This window comes from Corvus moneduloides, chromosome 6 (assembly GCF_009650955.1).
Source record: "Corvus moneduloides isolate bCorMon1 chromosome 6, bCorMon1.pri, whole genome shotgun sequence".
Classification (NCBI taxonomy): domain Eukaryota; kingdom Metazoa; phylum Chordata; class Aves; order Passeriformes; family Corvidae; genus Corvus; species Corvus moneduloides.
The window spans coordinates 60,823,048-60,845,688 of NC_045481.1; the positions used below are offsets into that span (position 1 = coordinate 60,823,048).

The window sequence follows — 22,641 nt, forward strand, 5'->3', positions numbered from 1 at the left end:
CCCTTCCAGTCTTCCTCTGCAAAGGGAAATCACAACTTAATCTAGAAGACAATAGCAAGGTACTGCATTACAAAGGGAATTCACCTGGGAGAATAAATTCACTTAGTCCAGCAGTCTCCTACAAGTTACTTTAGAGCTAGACCAATGTGACCTTGAACAATTTTAGAAGAAAATAGCCGTTTTCATCTGTAACACACCTATTTTACTGCCAGGTTCTGTTACATTTTAAGTATTCCTCTTACCAACCCTTTGAAAATAACACATGAACATGAATGCATACACAGACATATGATGCTTTTCAAGGAGGAGTACCTAAGAAATACACATTTGTCACACTCACCAAGAATTCCTTCATCTGCACTGCAACAGGAAATATGCTTAAAGTCATCTGTTGAACTGGATCTTAACAGAGAAACCTAATTTCTTTGTTAAAGAATATACTAGAGCTTTGCTGCTACTGGAAGATGTCACTAATATTTGTTTCCTAAAGTTATGAATTGCTGCAGTGTGCAAGCATAAGTAAATCTATATCACATCTGTCAAACTAGACTATAATCAACCAGAAAAACCCCTAACACTGAATGCCTAAAAATAAATACTGACAAATGCAGGCCTGTCTCTCCCTAATGCCTCCTTTTCTGGAAGACCCTTGAGTTTGGAAGACTCCAAGCTTTGTAATACACCCTAAAATTAGTAAAGAAGTCTGAATTACCACAGAAACTATTTCCTGTACACTCCTTCCTCCTTTTCCTCATTCCCTTTCCTACCACTCCCTTCACCAGGAATATCACAATAGATAACTGACCTCAGGGATATCAAATTTGCTTCCAGGCACAGACACAGCGAGAGGCAATGTCTGACTGTCCAATTTGAATTTCCCAGCTATTTAGGTTTTGAAGTATTTTATACCATGGCCCACACATTATTCTAAGTGACAATTACTTCAAAGCCAGAGGGTAGCCATTTGCATAATAATGAACATTTTTCTAAGGAGGTGTGCAGGAAACTACACGCTAATGAGTTAGAATGTGCATTATCTGAAAGTCACACTTGCTTTATAAAAATGAGTAAACACACAACCTCTAGTGTTTACCTTCTTGTACCGTTTATGTAACACACAGAGACACCTGTCCTATTAAATGCACAGGACATAGAACTTACTCTTGCAACACTGACTCACCTGACACTCAGTAATTTCCATTGGACTTTTCCCATGTGTAAGGGCTGTGGGAGTGGGGAAGCAGTGCATCAGGGGAAATGCATCCTATGGCACAGAAAACATGGGTTTGCTATGTCTTAAACACAGAAAAAATGAGGGAAATACAGCAACTTCTGCTAAACCACTGTAAAAGAAGGGCATGAGAGATGAAATGCATTTCACAGCTGCAGAAGCATTCCCGAAAACACTGTGGCATAAGGGGTAAGTTTTTTTACAATCTAACTAGTAACAGAAGAATTTTTTTACTAGGTAGAGAGCTCTCCTTAGCATCCTACAACCCTCTTTAATATCAGAAGTTAACTTTATTTTGAAAAAGTGTTCTTATACTCCAAAGAACACACCCTACACTACATAGCACTTACCTGTATTTACTGCTTGAGCTTTTTGGTTTCATTACTTTTGAAATCAGATTGATGAAGCCATTAGGATCTTAGCTATCATATATATATATATATAAATATAAATCCTCATTTATACCACAGGATGTGGAAAACTGGAGTAAGAGGCTCAATAATGCACTGAGCCACAGCTACAGCATCACGTCCAGCTTTCACTCTTTAACCCACACTCACAAGGGCCCCAGACAAGGGACCCCAAAGCCAACTGAAGGAGACAGAATATATAATCCACCCCAGACTGGAGATTTTCCACAGAATCAAGATGCCTGGCTAAATTTTGAAATATCCCAGCTAACTTATGACCATTAATAGTCATAGTCATCCAAGATAAGAACAATAATCATATGTAATGCCTTAGGGTTTTAAAGCCTGTTGTCAGCAGCAGCAGCTGGAAGAAGGGCTGGATTTCTTCCCTACACACAAGGCAAGCAGCTGATGCATCATATTGCTGGGTTTCTGTCCAGCTCTGAAAGATCAGCTATTGATCAGTGCCACTGGCAGTACAGCACACCAGACACTGTTGTAGGATTTGAATGAGCAGATCACACCAGTGTAGTCTTAATCTACCATCAGAGGAGAGGGGGGGAAAAGCCAGTTTAAAACCACGTGCTGTGTAGATACACACAAATGCAAGCAGGGAAGTCCTTCCAGACACAAGCAGAGTCAGAGGTGCCGTAGAATGTCCTCATCAGCACCGATCCTCACTCCTTTAAGACTGGAAATAATCAACTCTTCCATATTATTCAAGACAATTTCAGCAAACAGAAATAATTTCTGCCTGATTTTGTACAGTTCCACTTACAACGGCATCTGCACTTACCTGGTGTGTAAACTGTCTACCATGCAAGCATTTTCAGAGGCATGCATGCCAGGATTTTGGAAAAAGCCCTCAAGAATAATTTGGGCAAGCCTAAGAGCTCAAGGAATCACACACAAGCTTTTTTCATTGTACAGTAACACAGAGATGGGGAAAGGACAGGGCAAAGAGACGAAAGACTGACAGAACTACATGAGCCAGTTCTAGCTGAGACTTTGCCACAGAGTCCTCAGGCACACAAGGTTCACCACTTGCAGTCGAACCTTTGATTGGCTGACATCACCACAGATCCTTTGCATCGCATCCTAAACTTACACAAGCTGGAAAAGAATCACCCTTGAATCTTAAGAAGTTTGCAAAATTCCTTTAACTAGACAAAGATTACAAGAGACATCAGCTGAGTAAGCAAGATCCTCTGTTTACACTATATAAACATTTTTGACAATATGGGAAATTTCTTTAAGACCAGGGTCTGTCTGGGAGAGGGCTGGCAATATCAAATCACACTCCTATAACTCTCTCATTAAAACCCTTGCAGAAAGAACTTTTAGAGAAAATAGAAGAACAAAATACCTTGTAGCAACCATTAAGGTGAAAACCTGCATCACAAAAACAAACACAACTACATGTTTCTTTGAGCCAATTTCTCAGTGAAGAGTGGTTTAAAATAGTTACAGACAACACACCCACAAAAAGAGTTTCAAAAGCATCTTAAGAGCAGGAAATTTATGCCTTTACGCAGAAGCCAAGCCCTGGACAGATCACCAAGGTACATCCATGTAATTAAAATCTCCCAAATCTGATTCTGTGATTATAAGGTTTAAAGTAAATTTATTAACAACCTTAATTACTGCAATAAAAACATAAAATCCAGTCAGAAACTAAAATTTTACAGAGATTGTTATGTTTATAGAGGGGTTTACATATCTGCAAAACAAAGGAGAAGCTGACATCTTCTCAGTTCTCCTGCTCAGTGAATTTTTATTGCATGTGTATTTCCATAAAAACCCAGTTAGTTAAATTATCAAAACACCACAACACAGCTTGCTGTAATTTCATAAGCTAAGTCTTGCTGCAATTTTTAAGTGGTTATACTTGAGTGCTTCCACACTGGCTCAGCAGCACAGTACCCAACTGCATTAATGTCTCAGCACAAAATTCTGCTAATAAACATGGTACTCAGCCACCATTACCCTGCTTTAAACAACACAAGTCCTCAGTATAAGCAGGTCAATACATGTGAGACTACTTATGCTCTTTAAACTGACTTTGATATAAAGGTATCAGCAGAGCATCCTCAAGCAAATGGGAACTGTATCAATAATAAGCCAGGAAATGCACAAACCCAGGAGAAAGCTAAAGCATATGGCTTCAGTCACGGGTATCACAACGACTGCTCCAACAAAAACAAGAGAGAAAGACGCCCCATGAAAACAGTGTTAGTCTGCTTGTAACACTGTAAAACTGCAGCTCGCACATTCTTCATTCAAAATAAAAATAATAAAAGAAAAAAAAAAAGAGCTGAGGATGTTTACTCTAAAGTAGCAAAAGGAGAAAAAAAATACTGGAAGACCACCATCAGTCTGGCTTTAAAAGGTTCAGTACCAAACACACTCTGCCTCTGTGGCAGCATGAGCAGGTAGCTTGAACTGATATTTCAAAGTCCAGGACGAAAACTTTTCTGCAGTCAAAACCAAAAATGTCCACAAACCCATGCACAAAAACAATCAACCACCACAACATCACAAGCCTGTGAGGTCTACTATTACCATGCTACTTTCTGTGCTGCTGACAACACAGTCCTTCCTAAAACCTACCAGCCCAGGACACCAGGTAAGTGCAAATAAATCTCTAACAAAAAATTAAAATCTCAAGTTTAGCGGAGACAACTGTTTAGTTAGACAATAGAGCACATCTAAGCATAAAATACACATTTACAGAGATCCTTCCAAAGTCTGAATGCATTTCACAGTTACATTTTACTCATCATTCAGTCAAAGAGGGTTCAGCCAGGCAGAGCAGAAGACACTTCTGTCACTACTGCACATACACATTTCTTTAGGATGTCCCACTAACTTAGAGCTATGGACCTGAATGGAAAGTCAAGAAGAAGAGGGAACGAAGGATGGAAACCAACGGAAGAAATATTTCTTCTCACTCATCAGCAGAAAATGCATTTAATCAGAACACAGGGCAGCACTAAATTTTTCATGACAAAGGACATGAAAATGTACCTAACTATATTATTTTAGCAGCATTTTTTACTTCAAGTCTCTTCTTCAAGGAAAAAAAAAGTAAATATCTGAATTCACTGCTCAAGAGTGACCATCCATTTTATATCAAAACAATACTCTACACACAAACTTCATGGACAAAAAGTCTATAGCATCACCTATATTACTCTTGTATTTGAAGACTCTGTTGCCAAGGTCATATCCTGGCATAAAGCCTGCTCACTATTCACATCAGTATTCATGTTGGTAATCCTGCTACCTTCAGATGGTCAGCTTACACGGTTATTAAACGTGATCAAATTCTTCACTTGTACATTACCAGTTACATGGAATTTGGCAATGTAATTCCCACTAGAGCCAACTTAAGACATGTAGATAGCTGTATTGCTATCCCAAAGATTAATATGAGTCCTCTTAAACTCAGCCTGGGAAGCTGTGATGAGTGAAAAGAACCTGCTTCAGCTGATCTCAGCAAAGTCAGAGGCAGCCCAGTTTTGAGCTCTTGAAGATCAGCCAACACATAAAGAGCAAAACCCCATCCCTCTAAAAACCAAGCACAAATACTAAATCTTGTCTTACTTTAATCAATATACCTACTAAGTTGATAACCAGAAATACACTTGAAAAAAAAAACAAAACAGAAAACTAAGCTTTAGTTCTACACCACAAATGCAAACATAGCATTCTGTACTTTACTTGGAAAAGACAAGCCAGATCCATCATCGTGGGGTGTATGTACACAGACTGATTTCTTACTGCTTCAGAAACACTAAACAATGGTTGACTTTATGTCCATAATACATGGTGATAAAAGGAGAATGCACTCACCTGATTAAAAATTAGCTTGATCTTATTTCTTCCAGCATAAGCCTCACTTCCAATAACAAAGTCTCTATTGAAGAATAATTTTAACAGCCTTTGATCACATATCCACTTTCCCTATCAGAAATCTAAGAATTTTAAGCTTAGGAACACTAAAGTTTACATTACTATTCAACTCCATAATAACAACAACTGAATTGCATCAACATTATTATTATTCCAAACTCATTTTTCCCAGTAAGCGTAAGTCTAAGCAAAACTCTCATGAGTAACCTTTCCCTGAAAAATTCTATAGGAAATGAAATGTAATACTCTATTAAGACTTGTTTTGCAAACAGAAGCGAGAGAGATCACCCAAGCATGCGGAGTCATTAAAATGGATCTTACATATATCATTATAAATTTAATAATCTCCATGACGGCTAGAGTTCAAGTTAAAATGAACGTCAGCAAAGCATGACCAATTGATGTTATCCCAGCTGCCACTGAGCCTCACTTGGGGTTATATTATATATTCAGAGGCCCCATGCTACATGTGCACCAAACACCCAGAGCCAGGAGCAGATGGGAGATGTAGGCTCCCATACCTATCAGCAAGGAGAGACAGACATAATTGCATATTAATTTCAGTGCATCAAAACAATTACAGCATACTTTGGTGTCACAGGTCGCAAATGTTTTTGCCATCACACCCCACATGCAGTGTAATGCTGTACACTTAAGAAGGGGGGGGGGGGGGGGGAAGTGTTCTAGCAGCCTCCAGAAATTAAGTCAATAGAAGGATTTTGTTTCAACCCATATTGATTTACTTCAGTCCCAAAATGCTTCCTTGAAAAATGCAGAAGGAAGACCTTGGCAACTTGTCAGTTAATAGATCATGCTTGGTGCAATTAAAATACATTCAGGAGTTTTATTTTGTTCCCCAAATAAATGTTCCCGAACTGCTATTTCTCTCCAAGCAAACAGCTGCATTTTATCCAATTTCTGAAAGTTTTCCAGGCTGCTTAGATTTCTAATGGGGTGACAGAGAAACCACTTTTATTCTTCAGCAGACCTGATGAAACTGTGACACTAACCTCCCTCTCCCTGAAATTAGACAGCGCTGTTGAACAGCAAAATAATAGCTGATGGTCAGGTTTTTTTCCAACTCACTTTTCAACTGAAAAAAAAAAAATCACACAAGGAAAAGGAGCTCTCCACACAGAGCTCAACACAGCGTTTTCTACCCCCCACCAACTCTGCATGGAGGACAACATCAATGATTTATACAGCAGAAACATGTCAAAGTTTTAGTTTGCTTGACTGGTGCCAACAAAACAACTTTGGAGTCCCAGCTGTTCACAAGCTACAGTTTTGTCTGAGACAAGGACTTCACTTAGGTCAATTTAGTGCACCCCTTTAAGAGGGGATAACACAACACCACCTTGACACACAGAGCTTCCACAAAAACACTTGAGCAAAATAAGGGCCAACAGCTGACATTACGCACGTTCCACTGTACATTTTGATTCAAGCCAAACTTATATCTGGCAACTACAGCAAAATGCAAACAGTACCACCAGGACAATGAGGGCACTGGCAAATGTACAACATTCTCAGCAAATTAAAACACCAAACACCAAGAAAGCATTTTTCTAACCACTCCACTAACAATATCTACAGAGAAAAAAAGGTAAACTTACAATAAATCAATAATCTGACCAGACTCACTAAGAGTCAGTATACTGCATTTGCACTGTATGTCTCCCCATCAACAAACAGCCAGAATTCTAGAGATTTTTCCCTTCTTTCACTCTCATCACAATTTCCCCTTCCCTCAGCGCTTTGCCCCATACATTGGAAGAAGCCTGAAGACAAAGACAAACATTTTCTAAAACATATAATCAGGAGATCTGCAGCTGGCTGAGCATAGCAAGTGCAAGTGATAAAAGCATTATGTGGAGCTCTTCTGCCACTTGCATCTCCTTCAGTAATTTAAGCAGAAAGTGTTCCCACCTTTTGTCACTTACCCTTTTTTGATCTTCCAGTCCATGTGTCACAGTCTTTCTTTTCTGATGTTGGCTGGATTCAGAGCCAGGTTCCATTTCCCTGCTACAAAGACTCTTCCAGCCTCCTTAAGCTTTCTCTAAAAATCCATAGTATAAACAAAAAAAAAAATCTAAAAATAATTTTTAAAAAAGGCAAGATAATTCCTTCAAACCTCGTCCATGTCTTTTATCATCCTTCTAAATTCCTGTTTGCCATCACTGCTCATTATCTTAACAAGCAGCCATTCTGTGAGCCTCTATATCCTATAGTAGCTCAGATGAAGGTTTCCATGTACGTGCCTTACAGAAGGATGACAGAGCTGAATCCAAACCCAGTAGTTTGTGCCACATTATTGCTCCATCAGCAGCCTTTTCAGTGCATTCCTGGCACAGATAATTTATATGTCAATAAAGGTGTAAATGTGCATTTAATCCACTGTGTTGATATTATCAGCATCCCTCTCATGGGCCACCTTCCTCCCATAAATCAATGTAAACACTTCGCAGTGATAATTGCCTTTTGCAAATCTAGCAGGTGTTAATTACGTAAAATCATCCATGCACACTTGTCATCTTCTTCTATGTATTCAAACAAGTACCTAGAAGGGGGTGAAAAAAAGCAGTTTTTACCAGCTTGAAAGAAAACATAGCTACTGATGTTCTTTGCCCACCACCAGGAGCCGCAAGTCAGAACCGATACAATAATTACATGTTTTGAACACACTACACTCCTCATCCAAGCTTCTCAAAATGCTTTGATGCCTATTTAGAGTGTTAGCTTGCCTTTGGGGCTTCTCACATAAAACTGGCCCAGAATGACAATATTGTACATCAGAGCTGAACCTACTGCAACAACACTGACTGAAGCCTGCAAGGATCAACTCAAAACTCAGCTTTCCAGGGTTTGAGTCCCAGATCTAAAGCCAAACCCAATACTCTTCTGGGGTCTCTTACCCAGGGATCTCTCTCCACAGCCTGTAAAGTTACTGTGTGCCACCTCCCAAAATCCTGAGCATGATAATACATGAACAAACAGGTTCTATTATTACTTGGTAAAGAAAGCAAAATCACAGCTTAGCAGGTCAACCAGCTTAAAATGCTGTTCTTTTTGTACTGAGAAGCACAAGTTTACTACAAGAGACAAAGAGTCTCCTGAGTTAATTTGTAAGGTAGGATCAATATCAGTAGGCTTCAATATGCAGGCACCAGGAAAAACAGATTTACTACACTGAATTGTATACTGAAGAGGCTAAATATTAAATCAATTTTAGCCACTTTAGCTGAGCATGGTGTAACAGCACATATTTAGCTGCATGTTGTTACAAGCCTGGTAAGCACCAAAAAAAATCCAAACCTGTGTCCTATGTAACAAAGGAATTAATAAAAAAAGAGCATCAGACACCCTCCCACCACTGAAGGATAAACAGCATAAAAAATACATTTCTCATAACACAGTGGAAATGCTTGTTCTGCATGCTGAGGTCCCTTGTTATGCCAAGGCAAAAATCTTGACAAGACAACAGGTAGAAATACTGCTTTTGCCTATCACTTCAAACGCTCTCTCACTGCTCCTCACCATGAAGCAGTAGGTCATTAAACCAGTTCTGTTTCTTCTAAAGAGCACAGGAAAGAATACAGCTGATTGCAGCAGTGCTGCTATGCTTTGCCATTTGAAAGTAATCTAAAAACACATCTAACCCATTTTACAGAGAAACAGGAGGTTTCCAATTTTATTTTGAACCAGAATCTCCTCCTGATCCTCAAACCTTCCAATAGCCAAGGAAATGAGACAGGTACCTTGAAGGCAATATAAGGCCTCTGACCTTAGCAACAAATATCACAAGCAAAAAAAACCCCCAAATTTTATAAATATCTTTAAGTCCCACCGAGGAAAACTTTTTCCCTCCAGTGATTCCACTGTGATGTGACACATGAGACTGCATCAGTCACATCGTGTAATGCCATGCTGGAATAGCATGACATAACCAGTGCAACTAAGGACAACATGAAAGGTCCCCTGAACTAGAAAAAAAGAAAGACGACGAAGAAAAAGTGCAGTCTCTGGAAGTTCCTGTGCATTCAATGTTCCAGCTTTAACCATCATGGAAACAGACTCTCTGGGGAAGCACGTGAGGATCTATTTGTATGTAGTACTTAGTATATGCCTGCAACCTAAGACTATGTGTTATAGGTATTCAGTGTCACTGTCCAAGTTAGCTACATTAAGCCTCATATACTAAAAAAAAAATATTAATGAGAGGGAAAAAAAAATGTATCCTGAAGCTTAAAGAACCATTTTGAGGCAGCCACAAACCATTTTTGAATATCTAGACTGAATTTTATTCTTACTATCTCCAGCAAAATGAAGTCTCACTTTTTATCTCTGTGCATATCTGACTGTGGAGATGGATTTATTAACAAATTTAATCTAACAACAATTAAATGGCATTAAATACAAAACAAAAACATCAAGAAGAAAACAAAGGTAGGCTTTGCTGGGGAAATCACCACATAGCCAGAGACACTGAAACCAACAAAAAACCCAGGTGACCCAAAATCAGTGTTACCCCATTCTCCCACCACAGCAACATCCAAAGCCCCCAGTCAGGCTCTAGACCCAGCTGGGCTATGACTGAAAATCCTCCATGAATGAACAGCTCTAAGAGCTCAGAGCCTACACCTGACCATGGTTTAAACACATTAACAGTCTCAGTGAACCACAGGGGAATTAATATTCTTAAATTTAAACCATAAGGGCTCCACCTGGATATGTTCTACCAGGGTCCATCTTCAAGACACAGTCCCAAAAAGGTCCCCACCTGCACAGAATGTCGCTCAGAAACACCTCGCTGCATACCCAGATCCCCAAGGACGCCGCCTGGCCGCCAGTCTTTCATTAAAAGTAACGCAAATTAACACAACTTTTGGGGGTTTTCTCATTAACATATAAGCAATCTCGCAACATCAGGAATTTTTCATTCCCGCAACTCCCCGTGCTTCGGAACAAGCAGGCAAGCAAGCAAATCCACGAGTTCATTTTTTCACACGGGGAACAGAAGCTCGGCAGCCCGTGAGTTCCGCGGCTCTGCGAGGTGCCAGACAAAACCCCGCGTGGGCTGCCGGGCTGGGCGGGCGCCCCTCTGCCCTGCACACAAGGAGAGATAAAATAATAATAATACAAATCATCACAGAGGGCAGCAGCAGGACCCGCCCGGTGGCCAGCCCCGCCCGCGCCCAGCCCGCCAGCCCGCGCCGAGGGGCGACCCCGGCCCCGAGCCCGCGCTGCCCTCACCGCCGAGCCCCGCACAAGTTGCGGCCCCGCCGCCACAGGGAGCGCGGAGGAGCCGCTCCCGCGCAGCGCAGCGAGGCGGGCGGTGCCGGCCCCGCTGAGCCGCGCCGCGGATGGGGCAGAGCCCCCCGGGACGCCCTCCCGCCCCGGCAGCCGCTCCCCGGCGGGCAGGGCTCGCTGCCGGCCCCCGGCCGCCGGCGGGGCGCGGGTCTCCGCCCGCCCGGGGCCGCGTCCCTCCCGCCGCCGGAGCGGGCGCGCCGGGACAAACTTTCGCATCCCTCCTGCGCGCCGGGCCGGGCTCCCCACGCCCGCCGCGTCCCGCCGGTACCTGCCGGGGCTGCCGCGGCGGGGCGGGCGGCTCTGGGCGCTGCTGCTCCCGCGGGCCGGCGGCCCATGCGCCCGGGGCAGGGCGAGGGGCCGCCCTGCACGCCCGGCTCCGGCTCCAGCGCCGCCGCTCCGCGCCGCCGCCACAACTCACTCTGGCGTCGCCAGGACAACGAGCGCCCGCCCTTGGCCGAGCCCCCTCCTTCCTTCCCTCCCTCCCGCCCTCCCCGCAGCGCCGCCCGCGCCGCCCAACGCGGGGGCTCCCACGTGGGGCCGCCACGCCAATGGAAGGCGGGGGCTGCGGCCGGCGGAGGCAGGGAAGGGCCACTTTCTAGGCGGGAGCGGGTGCGGAGGGAGGCAGCGGCCACCAACCCCCGGCCACCTGCCCCTTCGGCTCTGCCGCATCACCTGCCCGAAGAAATCCCCCGCGGCCGCGATGTTGCCGGCAGAGCGCTGCGGCCAGGCTTTTGGACAGAGCATGTCATGTCCCTCCTCTGCCCTGCCCAGCCCAGCCCACTGTCCTACATCCCGTCCCTGTGCCTTGGGATGCCCAAGACCACGGCCACACAGGTCCGGGGGATGCCGCCCGAGGGATACCGCATGGCCGTGTTGCTCGCACAGCACTATTAATGCAATATATTGTTGGTACCAAACGTGTCTTGATTAGGTGTGTATTAAAAAAAAAATAATGTAAGCGTGGTATCACCCTCTCGTTAGTGCAGATCCTTGCATTGCTGGAGCCTCGCAGGCTTAAACAAGCCAGAGCTAATCAGCCAGGCTGGATGTAAGTTCACTCCTCGCAGAGCTACTTAGGAAGCTCAAGAGCAGTTCTGGAAATTACAAGTAGCTGCACTCCAGAAGGTTCAGCAGAAGCCGGCTTTGCTCCAACACGACTTTCTGGCCCAGCAGACTTCAAGCAGCCTTGGTCACCCTGCCTGGCCCACACAACTTCTGTGGGGAAGCAAAAGGAGCACTAGCAAATACTATCACAGATGCAAAATAAAGGGGGGGGGGGGGGGGGGCGGGGGTTTATATCGAAAGATTTGGCCCCAAACTGAAATGCACTTTTTATAGTGGGAGCGCTGTAACATGCTGTGTTCTGAGCAGAATGTTACCGTCAAAGTCAAGGCTGGCTGGAGGACACAGAAGCAGGGTAATGTTGGGGGGCTGTTGATTTCTGAAGGCAATCAGCTGGTCGTGCTTCACCACCTGCTCTGACTACAGTCCAAGGAACCAAGGGTGGCCACTGCCAACCACCCTTTGTGAGAGACCAGCGAGAAGAGAAATGGTTCCTGTTCCCTGGGAGCATATATTCCGGAGCGTCATCAGCTTTCACCCTTCCTATCCTGGCACCAGCCCAGCTTTTCAAGGCATTTTCCTCATTTACTCTCTAAACTTGATAGTTAGTCCTGTATGTGACTGCTTCTGTGGCACCTCATTCCTGAGCAAAGAAAATTCAGTTCAACCTCAAATAAAATTATGGCTACAGTCTTGCCCTGCTTTTAGCTTTATCCTCAAGGCTTGATTCAGCAGAGCTTTCAGCCCAGTATTTGGTACATCTACTGGTAAATAAAATTTACATCTCATTTAGACTGTTTCTTCAGTTCTGTACTTTAAATGTCAAAGTATGTGGCCTCTGTAAAAAGTAACCTATGAACTTAGGTTGCCTGAGGTTTTGTTTAAACTGACCTGGAAAAGCAAGATGTCACAAACGCCTGGGCTGCTGTGACTCTTGGGACCTTTAGGGACAATGTGTCTTGCAGAAGGCTTCTTCGCTGTGACTCTCACTCTGGCCTGTGCTCCAAGGCCTTTTCAAGCATTTTGAGGCACTTGCTGACTGCCAGCTCCCATGGAAGATGACATTTCTGTCAATGTGTGACTCAACTGCCATTTTTTTGTACCAATATTTCTCGTGTAGACAACAGGAATGAGAAGTTAAGCCAAACTCGTTCTTTGGCAAATTCAGGTGGGTGTTTTAGTATGGTAAGAGATGGTTCATAATACATTAGTTAGAAACTCTGCTTCAACTGTAACATTTTTATGTTTAGAAAATCTTCTTTTAAAATATGTGGCTAGAGGTAGAAAAGAAGATTAGAACAGCCTAGTCTGTGATAAAGGAAAATTTCAATTCAATGGGACTGCTGTAAAGGCCCTTATTTATTTTTCTCAGCAGTTGCATTCACTCACTTGCCCGCAGCTTTAGTTGCTGTGGAGGTTTTCTTCTGTAAATTCTTCAAAGTGATGGATTTTCCCTTTGAAAGAATGCTTGACTGTAGAGAACTACAGAAGTGTAACCTTTCTTATTTTTTTCCTATGCACATGTGATGCTTTGAGCTTTGAAAAGACGTGTGTACTGCCATCTCTTTTGTTAATTTGCATGCCAAGAGCCTAAAAATTTGCATTACTGGCTTCTTACTCCCCAATTAAAAGGCAAGGACAGTGATCTCTCACACTTCCCTCTTAAAGGTCATCTGAAATACATGTTCCTCTCTGACTCAGACTAGTGAGACATTCAGCATTTTATGAACCTAAGAAGCACAAGGCTTATTTTTATTGATTAAATGTTATGGTTGTAGCAAGAAGCACTAATGTACAAGGTGTTGCACGTATGTACCCTCCCCAATGCTTACCATTTAGACAGACAAAAGGCAAGAGAAAAAGCACAACATTTTAATCTCTGTTTTAGAAACAGAAAGCTATGGCACAGAGCTGACAAGGAGAATTTGCCAAGATCACATCTCCCAACTCAATCAGCATCTTAACCACAAGCTATTCCCCTTCTTGCTGGTTCTTATCCTTTTGATGTATTTCAGCCTGATAGATAGGTAAAAGTAATCATGTGTAAAGTTATAGCCTTGGACTCTAAAAAGATAATTATCAAGTCCAAGTTCTCATTGGACATTAACACAGAAATAATTCTCTTATTTAAAAGTCCATACATAACCAAAGGTAACAGTCATTGTCCTATAAAAGTCAATAACAAAGCACTTTAAATGCACACCTTTAGTCCAGGGATAATGTCAATCAAATCCCAGTACAATTCCTATGAAAAAGCCATTTAGTATGTTCACAGAAAGGAAAAGATTGTGGGGTAGGAGCAGCAACCTGGGACTTGGGACTCCTGAATTTGTCAGCTTTATGTTATCTAAGCCCACCCCGGCTACTGTGGAAGCACACCAGGCTCCCACAGGATAAAATCTAAATGCCAGCCACGCACTGTAAATGTGTTAAATCAAAGATTGCCTTTTACCCCAAATTCCACAGAAGTTGTACTAAACAAGCCCTTTGTCTTAGCTGGAGCTCAGAGGTACCAAGTCCTCAGTGACTGAGTGCACACTGACCCTGGCCATGCTTTGGAGCTGTGATCTCTGCACGGACAGCAGGATCTGGCCTGATGCATTTTAGTCACCACAGCAATACAAGGCTTCTTAAATGCTGTGGAACTCGTGATGCCATAAACCCAGTCTTTGCCATAAGCATTTAGAAACGTGAGGCTTCCTTTGCAAGGGCCTTTTTCCTGACACTGCTAAATGTCAGAGAAAGTTCAGTTCTAACACATTAAAAGATGCCTAAAAATGCTGAATATTATTCATACTCTTAGAGAACTAGTTTTTATTGCAAGTGAAAAATGTTTCGTAATTAGAGAACAAAACATTCGTGAAGAGATACATGCAATTCATCATCTGAAGAATTTAAATCATTTAGCTTCAGATAATTCAGCTTTGATCCATAGACTGTAAGAGTCAACATTTCCTAAGGTGTTTTCACAGACTTTTGAGGACAATCTTGAGTTCATTTGTCTGTGTGTCTGCTGCAGGGTCTGGTAAAACATTCTGTTACAAAACTGATGGCTGCAATGGTAGGAGTGTTTAGATAGCAAAAAACCAGAGATACTAAACTACATTAGCAAAGCTTTCATTAATTTTTCAGTCTCTGTTATGTATCTTTTAGCTTTTGGCTGTAGCTAATCAATTTGAATGTTCATATAAGTTCTGACTTTAGGCAATGAATTCTTTAAAATGTCTTATTTTGCATTTTTAAGATGTTATTGTGTAATGCATGTACATTAAGAGAAGTTGTTGCTTTTGGGGAGAGAATGCATCTTTAGAATCTATTTGCCTCTCTGAAACCTAATATAATCTTTGAAAGATTAATTCTTGAGATAGCTAATAGGTTTCCTTTAGGACAGTCAGATGCTGTCATTCTTTATTGTATTCTTTGGCATGGGGGGGATTGGTTTTCCTTTTTAAATATGAAAGATTTCTTTGAATAATATTTAGGTTTGGAAAAAGAAATCAAGTGCTGATCAATTGAATGTGACAGGTATATAATATCCTAGAAGCTGTTTCACCCATTTACCTCTCCTGTGATCTGAAAACCATTTAGACTAAAGAGAAAGTTCAAACACTAAATTTAAATGACAGCTTTAAAAGAGAAAGGACAGCTGTTCTCTAAGAATTATGTCCCCTGTACTTGTTAAAAGGTATGTTCCTGGACCTCCTTGGTAAGAAATACGTGGATTCCTCACTCATGGCTCCTAAAGACTAAGAATTTATTTCACAGTGCCTTATATTTCAGTGTAAATATTCCAGGACAACCCTCTATCAACTGTTGTTATTGTTAGCTCACATCTCTGTCATCCCCAGAGTTGTAAGTCTGTATTTCCATGGTTAGAATGTTTATTTCTTCAAAGTAACTGGCTTCCTCCATGGCTTGTATCCATGAACAGCTGGCATCTTCCATGGTCACTCATTACTACAGTGAAACACCTTTGCAAGCATTTAGTTAGTGGTGAGCTGTATTTTGGATTTGTGCTGAATGCACAATAATATGGATATTAATAGTAATATTGATAATACAGAGATGTTATTGTTATGGTTGAGCAGGGCTTGCACAGAGACAAGGCCTTCTCTGCTTTTTGTGCAGCCACGCTGGTGAGGAAGTTGGGAGTTTGGGAGGAGACACAGCCAGGACAGGTGACCCCAACTGACCAAAGGATATTCCAGACCATATGACATCAAGCTCAGGATATAAAGTGGGGGGAAGAAGGAAGAAGGGCAATATTTGGTGTGGTGGTGTTTGTCTTCCCAAGTAGCTATTGCACATAATGGGGCCCTGCTCTCCTGGAGGTGACTGAACACCTGCCTGTCCATGGGAAGCAGTGAATTAATTCTTGTTTTGCTTTCCTTGTGTGCATAGTTTTGCTTTTCCTAAGAAACTGTCTTTATCTCAACCCATGAGTTTTTACTCTTCTGATTCACTCCCTGATCCCACTGCTGGGGAAGTGAACGAGTGGCTGTGAGGGGCTTGGCTGCCAGCTGAGGTTAAACCACAACAGTCCTTTTTCTCCTCACAGTTTTCAAGATTTGAGATCTCTGTTTTGCTTGAACAGGACACCTTGAGAGTGCTTTGGGAGAGCTACATTCAAACGAGTTCTCCAAACACATTTTCTGTGTTGTCTTTTATCTGAATGGAATGTGTCTTGCAAGTTAGTCACGTATACTGCAAAAGGCTGTAGACTGCGTACTAACATGTTTAATGAAGCTGAATACTGCCAGCATAAGCAGCAAAATTATTTTGTTTACTTAACATTTATACACACTCAAGTAAAAGCTTGTTACATTTGGTTGGCTAAGCTTGTTTTCAAAAGGGACCTAGAAGGCTGAAAAAGTTAAATAAATAAACATATGCATAACAACACAATCGTTCATATTAGCATCCTAGTTAAGTCAATGATTAATTCTCCTTTGAGGATGAAGTGGTGGTAAAACAACTGTAGCCTAATATCTAGTAGCAATATTACAGTCAACTCAAAATTCCAGATTATATCAACACATGCTTATGTAATACAGGTGAAACTTTCAGACCTGAAGTTTAAAGAGAAATCTGAATAACCATATGCTTATTTGAGTATTTAAATATAGGTTGAAACTAGCTACTCTCCACAATTGGCTTGTAGATATCTGCTCTGTCTGCAAATAAAAAGGTCCCTAGACTTGCCACTGACTTTAAATGGCTGAACTGGAAGAGCAGGATAATGTCACAGCAGCAGCAGAAAGGAGAATTTCTGAAATACATTGGCTCTTGTCAGAAATGAATATGAACTCCAATGAGAAGATGAGAGACACTACAACAGTATCTTTTTGAAAACATGACTAGCTTCTCTGTCTTGGACAATCTGGATATCTGGAATGTTGTAACTAAGCATTGAATTAAGGATGGTGGGGTTTTTCCCTGCTGATAAAGAGTTCTCCAACCTATTTGTCAGTGAAGATTGCAATAACACAAAGCATTGCCCAGCGGGGGGCTGTAAGATCAGCACTGGAGAGAAAACTGAAACCTTCTGCAGCAGGTCTGTCTTTTCATGCTGACTCAGAAGACAGGAAACTGAGCCTTTCCTCTTGGAGACAGTGAAAGATAGTATGGGACCCCTCACGTGGATCAAGAGGGTGATCACAAATGCCTGTGAAAAGCAGCTTTCCACAGATTTTAGTTAGTGGCTACAGCAAAGAGGGAATTTCTTCTTTTAGCAGGCCTGGAGAATGGGACTTCCAATATCCAAACCAAGAAGCTGAGGTGGCAGCCCTTATTTCCTCGCTCTCTGTCCTTAAATATGTGTACTCCAAGGTCTCAAAAAGTCTTACTTACAGTTCCCTTAGGCTTATTAACCTAATTATAAATTACCTTGCTCTACCCTCTTCCAATTTTCTTTCCAGGCAAAAAGAAGTTACTGAGAATTACCATAGATAATCCTATGGCTACAGAGATGGAAATAGAAGCAGCTGAGTTCATGGATGATCTAGTGGCTCCAGATAGAAGTTGGTCGGCAAATATGTTCTATGCCAGGATAAATCCCTGAGAAACCTGATCTGATCTCCTTGCTTGGAGCAAAAGTTTGAACTAGAGATCTTCTGAGGCCATTCTAACATGAATTATCAAATCATCCTATGAAAATGAGGAATCTGCTTTACAGAAACCAGTGCAGACATAAGGATAGAGAAGATGGCTCCCATTTAGAAAACAAATTATGTATTTTGAAAAGATTGTATTATGCCAGATATTTTACAGTCTGAAATGAGATAAACCTGATAGAGGAACTTCTGTTTTCCTAATGTGAGCCTATGGAGAGAACAGTGTGAATCTTTCAGCACTGATGCAGTCCTACAAGATTCAGCTGGATATAACCAGGACCACATTTTTAATTGGGGAAGCACAGAATAGAAGATTAAAAACATTGCTAGGAAGTTTTTACATTAACTTTGTTAATATGAAGAAGATTCTTTAAAAAATGGGCATTTGCAACCTCATGTTATCTGTACATCAAAGGAAAATATATTTGCCTTGATTCTAAGATAAGTTTATATGATTATAAAGATCTTCATGAACAGGTGAGGAAAGGAAGAGAGAGGTTGTGAGTTCACATTTTTGCTTTAATATTTTCCACTTCTATAATCTCTTTTATCTAAGGATTTCAAAGTACTCTATGGACATTAATGAATTAAGCCTCACAGCAGTCCTGAGAGAAAAGGTAATGATTTAAAGATTGAAATTCAAAGAGATGAATGGATATAAATGGGAAATAGCCTTCTTAAAATATCATATACTATTCAGACCATATGGAAAATCCCCTATTTTCCTCTTTCTGTCTATCCCATGTGCCTTCAAGGCAATTCACAGTACTGGAAAAATTGGTAAGAAATGTTTACCACTGTTTATATACAGACAGACTGGATGCAATGACAACAGTGGTAGCAGAAATAAACAGGGAATAGATCAGACTGAAAAAACCTGTGTTGTTTTGAATATGTAAAACTTAATTTCGGCCTGTAGAGGTAACAGGTTTTACAGAACACTTTTGTACTGAAATGGGTTTACTTTACAAATTACCACATTCATGAAGTCACTTAGCCAAGACAGTAGAGTTGAAGAAATGCTCTCCTGCTCAGAATCAAACCCAGTCTCTGAACACAAAGGCCACAGCAAGGAAAGGAGTCCTGGTTGTCACTGGAATGCACAGTATACAGTACATTAAAATGCACTCACCTCCTTAATGACCAGCTGCATTCCTGTGCCTTTGCTAACCTGACAAGTTTTGTATATAAATAATTCTATTGATAGCTGGCAGAATTGATCCCAAAGGATGCAGCATCCTGTGCAATGACAAAAACAGCATCTTTCAGAAAGGAGGCGAAACCTTTGATGCACAGGGACATGAAATTTCAGGAGGTCTGTGAAGCCTTGCAACTTTTCTTCCCCTTTTGTGTTTCCATTGGTCACATATACACTTTCCTCTCAAGCCCATTTGCAGTTCTCCAAGCTGTAAAAATTCATAAGCAGGACCCAAGGGGGAAGTGCCTTGTATCTTCCAAGGAGAATACGTGCTGTAATCATGTAATGAGAGATCCCTCTTGATGTACAGCTTTCATTCTATGCAAGAGTCAACAGTCATGTTAAGGGCATGTAATTTCCTAACTCAGAAGTTCTTGCTGTCCTGAGGCATAAGGAAATGAACCTCTTTGCAATTGAATTTTTTTTTTCAAATTGTTTTTTTTTATTCATACTTTGAACAAAGCTAGAAGCTGAGAAGTATCTGCTTACAGAGAAAATAGGTTCACATCAATCAAGAAAACCTGCAATTACAAGTGGAAGCTCATTTCACACTCTATAAAAAGCAAATAAGACCTGAGTTATAATACATGCATATTAGCTTTTATTTACAATTATAATAATCAAGCTTCAAGATAAACATCTTTTTCTTTCCTGTAGGAGGGCATCTGTCCCTCTGAAACTTCTCGGAAGTCTTAGAAAGTAAAAGCAGATGTACTAAGTCATGCCAAAACCCAGTTTTGTTCAAAGTCCTATCCCTAACAGAGCTCAGTAACCAAAGTCTTTGAGAAGATATAGGAGCAAACCAAGCACAGTTATATTTATGTACTGTGTAGTCCCAGCTTCCAGCAATTTGTGGCTCATAGCCTGAGCCAGGCAATGCCTCTCGTTCTTGTATCAGAGAGTAAGTGAATATTCCCAAGGCTTCTTCTGAAAATAAACAGCTGGGCATCACAGGGACCCAGGGATCCCACACAATTTCCTCATCTCTTTCCATTGAAATAGGTAAAACTGTGTTTGAATTCCCATAGGGTTGCAGGGAGGAGACAAAGCAAAACTCTTCTCATTGATGCCCATTGAAAGGACAGGAAGAAATGGGCCTGAGGTGAAATACAGGAAATTCTGTTTCAGCATTTTTAAAGTCTTTGTTTAGTTTTCTGGGGAGTTTTTGGTGGGTTTGTTGAGTTGGTTTTGCTTTTTTTTTTATTTTAAGGGTGATCAGATGCTGGAACAGGTTGCTGATGTGGCTGACTCTGTTTGAGCAGGGGCTAAACTAGATGAACTCCAAAGATGCCTTCCACCCTCAGCTACTCAGAGTAATGCTCTACGAAATACCCTTGGACAGCAAACAGCTGTGTGTTGCAAAAGGTCCAGACTCAAAGAATTTATATTCTTTCTGGCTTGAACCAGAACTTGAAACTTCAACTTCTGCAGCCCAAGCTCTTGTATCCTGTAGGGATGACTGCTGTTAGGCCAGAAAGTCACATACACTGAGTCATTCTCCACAGCTTCACAGTTAAGACATTCCCCCAATATGTGGATAAGACAGTTACCTGGTATGTTTATCTTTAGTTGTCTTGTATGAGCAAGACAAACATCTTTGAAATAGGGGCTGTTCCAGCAAAAACTTCTCTTTTTTTTTAAACCTTTTGTGTAGTAGATGCTTGTGCACCAGCAGTTTGTCATCAACAGAACCTGAATTTTTCAGCTACAAAAGTACAAGCAAACACTTGAACAGTTTTAATGACTGGTAATGAATATAAGATCAAAAAAACCTCTCTGGTCCTGCAGTATATAGATTATAAGCAAGCAAAAGAATACATAGAGAAGGAAAGAAATGGAAGCTTTTGAGAGGTCTACAAAATTCAAGCTCCCAAACTGAGCTTCACCACAAAAATCTTGGCTGCTGGATAACCCTGTCACCCTACAGTAGCCCACACAGATAACAACAACTAAAATGCATGTCAAAGACAGTTTTAATCAGATTTTGAAAAACAAAGGAATAAAGGAAACATGTCTGTTCCCAAGACAGATTAGCTGAATATCGAGTTTTATTCTTGTTCACTCTTGCTGCTGTCAAATCCACGTGCTACGGTCTCTCCCTTTTCTTGTAAACTGTAAAACCATCAATGGTTGCTAGTTATCACACCTTGTCCTATTTAAACAGCATATAATCAAATTTTCATTTCAGTTAACAGGAACTGTTTGTCTTTGTTTGCAACTACCTGCTCCCACGCTAATTTAATCAGTTCAAGCAGTTACAGAAAATTAAAGCCCATCCTAACATTAACCAAAATTTACTGGAGTGCCAAACAAACCTAATACTGGCAGTCCTAACCTGTGACACCTGTAAATGCATAAGATATGCAGGGGGGAGGGAAGAACAGTTGCAGGTGAAGCCTAGCTGGGAGGTGTGCACTGAGCACCTCTGTGTATAAACCAGTTGTTACCACGAGTGCTGAATGAACCAGGCAAGTGGGAGCGTGAGAAAGAGCAGGAGCCGCAGCCCTCTGCAGTGCTCATCACTTTGGTGGCAGCATGTGCCTCAGGGGAACATCTTTCTGCCCTTTTACAAACTGTTAAAGCTGAAGAAGAGTAAAAACAAAACCTAAAACACCTCAAGATCCAAGGTAACCATAGCTGGATGATGTTTATTTTGGCTAAGTTCTTCTTTACATTCAATGTCTCCTAGGCTTTTTGAAGGAAGGAATCTTTTCCTTTCTTGAAGATTGAAATAAAATTAATACCAATAAAAAGCCCCTATATTTCTTTGGTAATTTCACTTGAAACTTAACTGCTACTGCTTATGCCTCATAGGAGAAATTTCTCTATGGGAATTGCATGCAGAGACCCGGTCCTTGAACACAAAAAGAATCCATACCCTAAATCTCTGGATCCGTCCTGTAAATACAAATATGCTTGCCTTTCCTACTTCCCAACTTAATTTGTTAATTTATTTTTGTTTAATTTTATTGTTTTTCTGTCTGGGTGGGGGAGAGCAGGAGTAGAGCAAAGTATTTTATGACTATTGACCTGAGACAGTCTCCTGGAAATAATCTAACAGCAGGGAACAGCAAGTCCTTTTCAAAACCAATGAAGCAAGAAAATGCTGTTGACCAAGCTATTGTGAGAGATTTGAGGAAAAGGAGGGGGGAAAAATTATGGAAAAGAAGGAAGAGGAGGGATAAAACTGTGCCTTAGTCTCATACTTACTATTTCTTTTAAAAGAAGCCCACACATTTCCAAGGCCATCACTTTTATGGGATCTCTGTTGTAACTACCCCTTGTTCCAAAAAAATGTCATTTTTAGCAGCAGTCAGATGTCATGCTTAGGTTTATGATTGCAGGAGTTTTGCTCACAGCGTGCAGTGCTACACAGCCTTGGATTTTCCTTGATCTGTCTCT

General features: G+C 41.4%; 1 protein-coding gene across 3 annotated transcripts in view; it reads right to left on the bottom strand.

Annotated features, from left to right (window-relative positions):
• Nucleotides 1-8,114, bottom strand: part of NAV2 (neuron navigator 2) — a 368,944-nt gene extending 360,830 nt beyond the window's left edge. For 2 of the 3 annotated variants that reach the window (XM_032110880.1, XM_032110879.1), the window contains exon 1: nt 7,500-8,113. In XM_032110880.1, coding sequence (XP_031966771.1) covers nt 7,500-7,574 — 75 coding nt within the window. In that variant the 5' untranslated portion in view covers nt 7,575-8,113. Of the gene's footprint in view, nt 1-7,499 lie in introns of all 3 variants that reach the window. The other variant, XM_032110876.1, reaches the window with a different exon arrangement.
• Between the last annotated feature and the right edge of the window lie 14,527 nt (nt 8,115-22,641).